Source organism: Tigriopus californicus, chromosome 5, assembly GCF_007210705.1.
Source record: "Tigriopus californicus strain San Diego chromosome 5, Tcal_SD_v2.1, whole genome shotgun sequence".
Lineage (NCBI taxonomy): Eukaryota > Metazoa > Arthropoda > Copepoda > Harpacticoida > Harpacticidae > Tigriopus > Tigriopus californicus.
In genome coordinates, this window is record NC_081444.1 from 10,239,089 (window position 1) to 10,250,126 (window position 11,038).

Here is an 11,038-nt window from a genome sequence, read left to right on the forward strand (position 1 = left end):
GCCTCTCTCACTACTGGATCGTTCCATTCTTTCCCCGCATTATCTGTTTCGTCCACTTCCATCCTTACACCCCTTTTAGAAATTGGAACAACATGCGATAACTTTAGTGACAATGGAAACGGCCCTGATCCAAGAAGCAACGCATCAAGTACGAGAAACAGGAGCAAGAACACTGAGCACCTCATTAGAAACTGAGATGTTACACTAACAGGACTAGGAGAACTTGAAAATTTAAAGCATCTTGATCTTGTGACTACAAGATCATGTAAGTGCTCAAATTAACTAGCCTTGTCAATCTCAACACACTCATCTTCAGCACGGTGGTTATATTTTCTGGTTAACTGTTTGCTCAATTGCCAAGACATCTAGATATGTTTTTCTTTGTCAAAGAGACAAAAGGAACAAATTTTGTGAAATACAAATGTTTAAAAGTAACTCAGTTAAGTGTGTAAAATAACTTGAAGTCCATTAAAATGCATCATTGTCAAAAAACGTAGTCAATAAATATTAATGTACTCTTAGTTATGTATTGACATAAAATTTCAAAAGCTTCTATTCAGCAGGTGCTTAGTTATTACAACTTAAAAGTTGCGTTTTAGTGTTTACCTTAAAGATCGAAAAGTGGCCTGGTTATGTGTCCAGTTATTTTCCAAGGCATATTATTGTCTTTTTCAATAGAAAGACAAGACATAAAATTTTTCCATTTTTTTAAACCTAAAAATACCAAAAAATGTCACTTAAAACTTACAAAACATGTGATATTGTCTTTCATTTTAGTAAAGTGCCAAAAGCTGCTCTATTCTGTCATGTTCCTAAAATGTTTGAACGATATATGTGACAGATTCATTTTCAAATTTGTCACTTTTTGCAAAAACTAATTTCAGCATTAATATAATTTTGTAAAAATTCAAGATCAAGCTTGATTAAAGTTGCGATTTACAAGTTTGCGTGAAATATTGATATTAATTAAGAAAGAACGCTAAAAAAGTTTGAAGTTAAATTGCAAACTATTTTCGGGTTTTTCTACCTGCTTCAAAAAGTCAAATATTTTCATTTATATTTTTTGGGCATATAAAAAGAATTTCTTGGCAGTTGCTTTGAAATATAACCGGAGCAATTTGTAGCCAACTGTAATGCAAATGCAATCTTTGAAAGAGTGATACCTTATCGTTTACTCAATTGATTTGGATAAAATTGCAGTTGGAAACGAGCAAGTAAGGTTACTCGAGCTTTTATGAGTGCATCATAAAGAATGAATGGTGTGAACAAAAGCTCTCTTCTGGATTTCCAACATCTCAAGAGTTGCTTCAACAGGATTGTTCAGCAATCCTGCCTCAGATATGGACCCCGAAAACATGATTCATGTCAAATGCTTGAAAGGTCAAACTGGTAAACAATATTGCACAGACCTCCCGAAATGTTTTTTGCAAAGAATTTTGCTAGTGAGCATGTCGTTATCTTTTACTCCATGCTCCCTTTTTAATTCTAAAAAAGTGACGTGGTTCATGCATAAAGTTATGACAAGCTGCAATACCGTCTTAAGAAAAGAACATTCAAGGTAGTCGACAAGTCAGCACATTGTATGTGCTAATTCTATATAGGTATGGTAGCTATTTTGTGATAGTTTTGGACGTTTTGAAAGCCATTGGAAAACAATGCAACTTATCAGAAATGCAAAAATATGTATTCAAACATGCTTCACTTGACGTGACTGAAATGATTCAATTCCATATTCCACAATGCTGCCTTTCTTGTTATCAGCAAACGTCAAGGCCTTCGGTGTTGGCGCAAATCCAGTCTTTGTATTGAGCAACAGAAACCAAACCAGCGGGCAATCCGATCTCGCACAAAAAGCCTCCGAATGAAGTGATTCCGACTTGTTGGTTGTTGTACATGGTGGGACCACCAGAATCGCCCTGAATACCAAGTCAATGTCAAATAAAGGAATCCGAGGATAGGTGTCAAAACATGGTATATTTTCCTTACCCCACAAGTTCCCTTGCCTCCTTCGGTATTGATACACAATTGCTTAGGATCCAAGATATTGTCCCATTCAGCCAGACATTCATCATAATCCAGGACAGGAACATCGACTTGGTTTAGAGTGGGTGAAACAGTGCCAAAGTCTTCAGTCAATCCCAACCAACGGACGTGACGATTTCGTTGGCCAAAGGATCCGCAGACGCCATGACAACAGCCTTGATATTAGGGCCTAAATAGAACCAAGGAATGTCAATAATTAATGAATAGTGGGAAGGGTCTTCTGACACAACTGTTTGATGGCTTGAATGAGGCCTAAGTGTCACATACCACTGAGGTCCAGCTTTTCGGGCAATCGAATGAGACCTGTGTCGGAAATGATGTTTACATCATCATAGTCCCTGTTAACCGTCAAATCCGTTGAGGTGATCCTGACCTGGGTGGACTCCGGTGACATCGCTTGATTGTGGGCTCCAGCAGTGACCTCCACGGAGACAGCTCCATCCAAGCAATGGGCAGCAGTCAGGATCCATTCTTCGTCTGCAAAATTTGAGTTAATTTGAATCCCGACGAACATTCATAGTCCTGGCCTTTTTATTGTTTTGAAAATGGGCATTGCAATAATGTTCATAGCACTTTTAAAAAAAAAATTTCGCTCGCACTTGCACAATTCCCATGCATTATTGAGTAAGTCCAAGCCAATAACCGTGTCTTTTTCAAAAAAAAAACTTCCTAGCATTAAGAAATGTGAACCTGAACCAGCCTCTTCAACTTACTCAAGATGCTTCCAGCACAGAAGTAAGTGTCATCTACATTCAGAGCCACAATAAAGGGCCAGGAATGGGGCGTGGCTTCTTGACCGCCGATGATCTTGCCAAATGGAAGACGATCTACGGAGGAATGGAGGAAAGCAGGAAGTGTAAGGATTTGGATTCTGAGACTAATTCATCCGGTTGTGGCTCACCAATCTTGCCGATGTACTTTTGGAACTTTTGAGGATATAGCGCTATCCTGTCCTGAAGGCCATGAAACTTTCCTTGGGGAATGGCCTCAACGGCGAAGGCGATAGCCAAAATGAGGCTAATGAATCTCAACATGATTGTCACACTCCAACACAATTATGTGGACTGCAAATCGTATTAGATCCCATCCTATTAAATAGTTTCTAGATTAATAGTTAATGCAATGTTACATTGGAAGTTTCGCAATCTTGTTTAATCAACAACACGGGATGACAACGTGATGGAGTATAGGCTAGCACCAACTATATCTACTGTGATAAAGATCAATCTCTGAACTTTAAGAACTCAAAGAGTACAACATGTGATGTAAATGTCAAAATAATTACATTTCTTTAATTGCGGTTGTTGACACGTTAACTTAGAACAATTACAAATTTAACCATTTAAGAATGTGGAGCCAGACAAAATTCAGAGCAGGGAATGCAAATTATGTTTACAATTGAATTCCAAGTACTTCCAATATGAATAAACAAAAGATCATATTGATTGGTAAACTTTTTCATTTTAATATTTTTCCTTTCTTTGGACTGCCTAGCTGTCCTGGAAAGAATAGTCAAGGCTAAATTGGTGGAATGTCTTGATGACAAGAAAATTATACCTCCACGCAAACATGGCTTCAGAGCCAATTTTAGTACAGTGACACAATCGGCGCAACACATTGACGACGTAATAGAGGCACTTAAACAAAACGACTGTGTTGGCATTGTTTATTTAGAATTTGCCTTGGCTTTTGACAGGGTAGACCACGGTTTATTGCTGAAAAGACTTTTTGTTATTGGAGTCAGAGGCAATATATTCGAGTGGATGAAATGGTTTTTTTTACACGGCAGGCCTCATAGAGTAAGAGTTGAAGATACTCTGAGTACGTCTCCAAAAGTAGTGTGAGGGCTACCCCAAGGTTTAGTCCTGGGCCCCATTTTATTTTCGTAATTCATTTTGCCGCTCCTCACCCTAACATTGAGCTCCTCCATCTCATCATATGTAGACGACACCAAACTATTCTTCAGTCGAAATGACTACAACTTTTCGGACCTGAGAGTAGCCCTCAACCAAATCTACAAACGGGTGACTGAAAATAGCATGACCTTAAATGGCCACAAATTTCAAGTCATGGCTTTGAGAAGTGACCACGGAAATCCCCCGTCATCCGTAGCTAGTTCCGATAAAGATAAAGAAGTGGTCAATAACGTTAAGAATTTGGTAGCTTTTTTACAAGACGACGGACCTTTTTCTGAACACATGCAACTCAAAGTAATCAAAGTATTTCAGACTTGCGGCTGGATTTATCGTAATTCTAAATCTACCAATAGGGTTACTATGAACACCAGGGCCGGCCAAAACTTGCAGCCTGAAAATTGTGCAAAAAAAAACTTGCACGTCAAAGATTTTCTATAAATTTATTACATCTGTTCAAAAGCGTCCAAAAGTTCAAAAAGTTCAAAAGCAATTTATGACAATTTTTTATGCAATTTCAGCAAACGTATCAATATTTGTGAATAATTTTCAAGAATTCTTGCCAAGTTTAAGAAAAATTAAAAATTGTATTATATTTTTTTAAAGCTTTTTGACAAAAAGTACACGTAGGTATGAAAAAGATTCTACATATAGTACCAACCCCCTGCTATGTATTCAATCCATCTTAAATAGCTCTTTTATCATTGTAATTTCTTAAGATGATGTATTTCAAATGTTAGAACTCTGACAAGTGACAATTTAAACAAAACTGACATATTTTGACGTGTATTCATGATGTATGGGGTAAGTGGTCATGAGGTGGATGGTTAATTGAGGAATAATTGACATACTATTACCTTCAAAAACTTGAAAAACTTGATTTTCTAACAAAATTGTTCGGCTATTATTTGCTATGCTCCGACATTACTGTTTTTCTGTTGCTGAACTGAAATTGACCTTTTTCACGAAATAGTAAGGATGACCAGATGCTGATCAGTCTAGGAGGCAGCAAAAAGAAGGCAGGAATCTGCTCTCTAGGGATAGCAGGTTCAAATCCCAATGCTGGAAGATATATAATTTTCCTCTTCATCCACGTGTTGCTTGGTATGAAAGGCAAAATTAGTCCTTGTAGCTACCACAAAAAGTGTTGGTGCCTTTTTTTGGAAATTTATTTGCATTTATTTTTTCAAATTCGGTTGATTTTTAATGCAAATTTGCTGTCAATAAAGACCATACTTATCTGCCAGTTTTGGCTGGCCCTAATGATGACCCTCTACAAGTCAACTGTCCAACAACCTCTTGAGTATGCACCTCCAATTTGGGCGCCCATGGACTCTGGTCATCTGCAAAAAATAGAGAAGGTGTTGCGCTCCTTCACTAGAAACATCTCTGTCATGGCTGATATTTCGTATTGGGATAGATTCAAGGCACTTGGAATTTACAGTATTCAAAGAAGGCATCGACGATACCTTATGATTTTTGTGTTCATATGTGTACATGGTCTGTGTCAAAATCCTAGTATTCAAACATCGTACACTGAGAGTGTAACGTGAAAAATGATATGATTTTAGTATAACAAGAATTACAAGAATCGCTATGTGGCCCAATTCACGGTAAAAAAAATCAAGATCAAATACGGCTCCTTAAAGACAGCAAAATCGAAATTGATTGAAAGTTTTTTTGAATAGTTAAGCAAACACTCGATGATATGTATGTACTAATGATCTCAACTAGATGTGTGGAATGTGTATTAGTGCAAGTTTAAGATTAGTCACAGGATCTCCTTCAAAACGATAAAAGCATTTTTTTGGGTTTGGTTTGGTTTTCACGGGCTTTTCTAATCTCTTCAAGGAATGTAATCCCCAGTGCTATTAAAATGAAAGATCTTAATTCGTCTATTTATTACCTTTTAATCCTAATATCAGCCGGCCTTAGACTGGGCAAAGCATTGACTCACATATAGCAAGGTGATTGTAACAAATTGTTATATCAATGGAGTCTACATACTCTTCCTCCACTGAAGATGACTCTTTCTCTGGATCGCGCTCCTCGAGTTCATCCCCTGGGCTCCACCCCGATTACGAATACCTCAATGGAGTCCTCATGTGTTATAGGCGGGCTGATAATTTTTTCAACTGTGGCCTTGAATATCACCAGATTTTCAAAGGCAATATGAGAACCGATACGGACATCATTTGCAATGGCGAGTACTACAACGAGTACTATTACGTTCATTGGATTGTGATTAGCTCTCAATGGAGCGATTTGAGAGTCCTCTTCGAATGTTATTAAACCAGAAGAACTATTTACCCGGGTCATCTGTATCGATGGATCATCTTTTGACCTCTTTGATGAGGTCATTTGCTTTCTCTATTTGGGTGAATCCTTGATTCTATCTGTACAAAGGCACGCCCTCCAAAGACTGTTGTGTGGACTTCAGATTTTGTACCTATATCCACCAGATATGAGTCTAGCTATGGATTTCCCTCTGCTAACCTTTCATACCTGTCTAGGACTTTGGCACTACATCAACCACCGGGAATCGAACCCAGCCTTTGTGCCAAGATCGATTTTGCGTCCACAACGCTAATATGAGCTCTACCTCAGGACTGGTGGTAAGTCAATAAATTGTCGATTGCGAAAACAAATATGATATTTGGTCAACCAACAAATTTGAGTTGGCAGGCCAAGCTAGTCCTTGAATGTAGGGTTGATCTGAAATGTTATTTAGATATTTGTCCAAGTCTGACTTGAAAAATGGTACCGGATCAACAATGCCTATGTATTCCCTACGAATATTGGAGGGAAGCAAATTAATCAAAGAAGGAGCCCGAGAAAGAAGAGAAGTGGACTTCATTGTTCGAACTAGCCTGGATTCCCGAGGGCTTGAAGGTGCTTTCAAAACGCACATTAAGGCTCTATGGTCACTAAAATTGACCCTAAGTCCTGGGTTGGGACAAACCTTCTCTGAACACTGAACAGTCCCAACTTGTTTAGCCTTTCCCAATACGGGAGCTCTCTCATTCCTATGATGTTCCCAGTGAAACATCTTTGGACTTGTTCAACCTTTTGTGAACCTGCTGAACTCATTGGAGCCCAAATGGGCGAAGCATATTCAAGATGCGGCTGGACAATCGACTTGTACAGAGTTAGCATCGTGATGCTATCTCTGGACTTCAACGTGCGATATATTCAACTACACTTTTGAAAAGCTTTACCCACCTTCAACTGGATATGCTCATCGAACTTTCCATTATTTTGGAGGACTACGCCTAAATCCTTCATAGATGAAACCTGCTCAATATCTTTACCTCCATTATCTACGAATGGAGTATTCAAAGGCGTTGACCCAAAGGTCATTGAGGAGAATTTCATTCCGTTCAGGGTCATATCACTCTCATTAACACAAGAATAGACTCTATCTAGGTCCTTGGCCAGGCGAGTGCAATCTTGGCCATTCCTACCAGAAACTAACTTTGTATCGTCAGCATAAGAAGAGAGGCTTGCATTAGTACTAAACTTTTGAAGCAGGGCAATGAATATCATAAAAAGGAGGGGCCTTAATATGGAGCCCTGGGGAACATCTTACTTGACATCAAGTAAGTCACTAAGTGACCCTTCAACCTTTGCTGTATGCTTCTTTTCATGAATGAAACTTCTTAACCAATTAAGAACCTTGCCTTAGATCCCAATGTCATGAAGTCTATTCAACAAAAACATTTATCAAATGCCTTGGCTAAATCAAGATAGACGACAACAGCTGACTCATGACACATATGTTCTTGATGTTCAATCAGTTGGGTAACCGTGCTAAAATGTGCTCGGAACCCGTGCTGGCCAGGAGGAAGGACATTTGAACAACATGATCTTCTCAAACACCTTCGCAATATTCGAGATGAGAGAAATCGGCCTACAGTTACTGTAAGGCACAAAAACTTGACCTGATCCAAGATGTAACGCATTACGTTCAAAAAACAGGAGCAACAACCAGTGAGCATTTCATCAGAAACAAATGTTTCACCATCAGGAACGGAATAACTTTAACACCTCAAGCCCTTGCTCTCCCTTAAGGCGTCTTGATCTGCAACTAAAAGATCATCAAATTGCTCGAAATGACTAACATCGCCAACCTCACTAGACTCATCATTGCAGCTTTTAGGTATTGCCTCTAAACTCAGTGGGGTTGAAAACACACTAAAAACTGATCTCCAACTTTGAAACTTGAACGAAACAAAAAAAGGAGAATTGAAATCAGATTTCACATGATATTGTTGAAAAAAGGCACTAGAGTGTGCTCTATATTCCACCCGGAGTATCTTGTTTAGTTTTTTCTTGAAAGGTATTTGAAGGCGAATCTTATTCCCATTACTTAACTCGAGCCATAAATATGGATTTTTAAGATTATTATTGAAAGACCAGTAATAGGCTTAAAAGTTTCTGCATTGCAAGATTTATTGAGATTGCTCTAAATTACAGGTCAATTAGCGATTTCGCATTTGACATCAGAAACCTTCTGATGCCAAAATACAGTGTGAAGTACGCGCAAAGTTAAGTATTTTGGAGCTTAGTGCGGTTATCATTTTCGCAGTCAAAAGAAGAAGAAAATGAAAAAAAGCTTTTGGGAAGGGGCAAATAATATTCAGGAGATGAAGATCAATTTTGATAATGATTAAATCATTTAGAAAATGATGAATCTTGGCATTTGAAATGGTTTAAATTGGTAATGTTTTTGCGTTTGACAATAATCTATTTCCTGGCCCTTCATTCCAAGTAGACAGATTAAAATTCGCAAAGTTTCCGACATTTTCTTTGGACCTTTTCTCTTAGTTTTTCCGTCGATTTTGTTGCCATTTTCATTGTTAGGAAATTTGAGATTGAATCCAATTTAAAAATTGAAGTGAGACTCATACTTTACTTAGGATGCAAACTTCATTGCCTTTCAATCTCAACATCACTTTCAATCTTGAAAACAAACCGATTGGTTTTCGGGGATCAATCTGTACGTATCATTTTGTCAGCTGAACGTTCGAATGGCGCACGTGTGCTATTCTACTCATTTAATATTCAATAAGAATATAGTTAATAACGCTAGTTTTGACCTGTGATACTAGTGAAAATGGCCACGCCCACCAACAATGGCTGGACCTGATAAACCCAGACCATGATTCCGGAGAAAGCCAGCATTGGTGGTGACTTCAACATCTGATTTGACTTTAGTGACTCCTCTGAGCTTGGTCAGATCCTGTGTGTGAATCGAGTACATTTAAAGTAGCATTAAGACACATGTATTCAGCTAGGAATAGCTGGTCAAGATTACATTTACGCAATTAGTATGGGTATAGTTGACGTTAGCCAAGGTGAAAATGTATGTAAGTGTATAGGTGCAATGTTTTTTTAAACAATTAGATTGAACGAGGTCAAAGGGGTTATGTTAAAAAAGGGGGTTGGGGGACGTTCAAATGTGTGAAACCCAAACAGACAGTCCAATGACGGCTTCAACTTTGATGCCCGCGCCGGGGCTCGAACCGGCATCATAAGCTTGACTCAGTTAGCGCCTTAACCAACTGAGCCACGAGAGCAAGTAGTCGGTTGAAGTTAGGAGGTCTTGAAATTGAAATGTGCTCGTGTCATAACGGAGTAGTCCTCGCAAAGGCTGAAGCCGCCGCCTTAGCTTCTCGAAGTGTTTGTGAAGTCCTTATCTCCTTTGAGGCATTCCAGACTTTATACATGTTGTGAACCATGCAGGCCGCCAGTGGGAGGGGGAGGGGGGGAATGTTACCATTGTCCATGGCTCTGGTGTTTCGACGAGGATTGGGACCAAAGTGACCGAAATCAGCGCCAAAAAGCATCCTGCCCAAGGGATTTCTAGAGCCACCTAGACCATCACAACTGAACTTTGCCTTCCATGCCTCCAAAGCAACCGCTCTCACCGCCATGTGGTTGTACGAAGGCAAATTGACGGCAGAGAGGAGAGTCCTAACATTAATATGATCCACCCCACTTTTGCCAGAGAGGGTTCTCGCCACATTGTTGATTGAAACCTGTACATGCTTGGAATTCGGCTTTGTCTCCTCTGAATCATTCAAGCGGATTGGGCAGGCCGCTGCCACTGCGTATCCAATCTTTCCATACAAAAGGTCACCGATAGCCCTCTGAGGTACTTTCCCCTTGGGAGGTGGTACGAAAGCCTCCTGATCAAGGCTGCACATCCTCTAGCATCCACAACTGTGCGTTCCGCTTGGCTAGTTAGGGGCAGTTTGTACCAATGGAGAATCAATCATTCTGGACCTCGACCCGCGAATCCTAAAATACACCTACTCACAGGAGCCTCTGTACTTGACCACTTTTTCATATCATATTCCATCTCCGGCCAGGTTCATCAAAATACTGGCCTTTTTTGATCTCCTTCGGGTTGGTTCACCTTCAAGATATCCCGAAATTTCTGTCATTTGGATATGACTCGAAGTTAGAGTTGAGTGGTTCTTGGTCAATTTACAGAAGAGTTCGGGTCAACTTGAGACCCCTGCAGTTCTCAACCAACACCGGGACCGTAAACATGTCGCAAGCATTTAACGAGCCGTCCTTTTCAATGGAAGAGAGGAGGGTCCAAGCCCATACACACCATCGAGATCGGAGGGGTCAAATACTCCTTAAGAGCCCCAAGTCTCTGACGAGCACCGAGTCACACCACTATGGATTGGAAGTGAAGAACTTGCTCTCATCATCTTCCCTTCTTATGAATGAAGACGATGACGACTGACTCCATCTATTTTGGTGGGACGAAAGATGCCAAATGCAAAATTGCTAATTGACCTGTAATTTAGAGCAATCTCAATAAATCTTGCAATCCAGAGACTTTTAAGCCTAGTACTGGTCTTTCAATAATATTCTTAACAATCCATATTTACGGACTGAGTTAAGTAATGTGAATAAGATTAAATGATTCGCCTTCAGTTTTGATTCAAAATATTTTCCAAATTATAAAAATCAATGTAATGTAATGAAAATGAAAATTTTACTGAAAAAGTACTTTTTTGAATTAGCCTGGGATCATTTCGTTATTAAAATGGCAGATGAAAATG

The 11,038-nt window shown here is 39.3% G+C and overlaps 1 protein-coding gene across 1 annotated transcript; it reads right to left on the bottom strand.

Moving 5' to 3' along the window:
* Nucleotides 1–1,805: 1,805 nt before the first annotated feature.
* On the bottom strand, nucleotides 1,806–3,141 carry LOC131881266 (chymotrypsin BI-like). The gene is made up of 5 exons (XM_059228086.1): nucleotides 2,945–3,141; nucleotides 2,757–2,870; nucleotides 2,311–2,520; nucleotides 1,987–2,212; nucleotides 1,806–1,916 (listed from the first exon to the last, which is right to left on the bottom strand). The coding sequence occupies exons 1-4, from the start codon at nucleotides 3,075–3,077 to the stop codon at nucleotides 2,133–2,135; spliced, it is 537 nt and encodes a 178-aa protein (XP_059084069.1). The 5' UTR covers nucleotides 3,078–3,141; the 3' UTR covers nucleotides 1,806–1,916; nucleotides 1,987–2,132.
* Nucleotides 3,142–11,038: the final 7,897 nt, after the last annotated feature.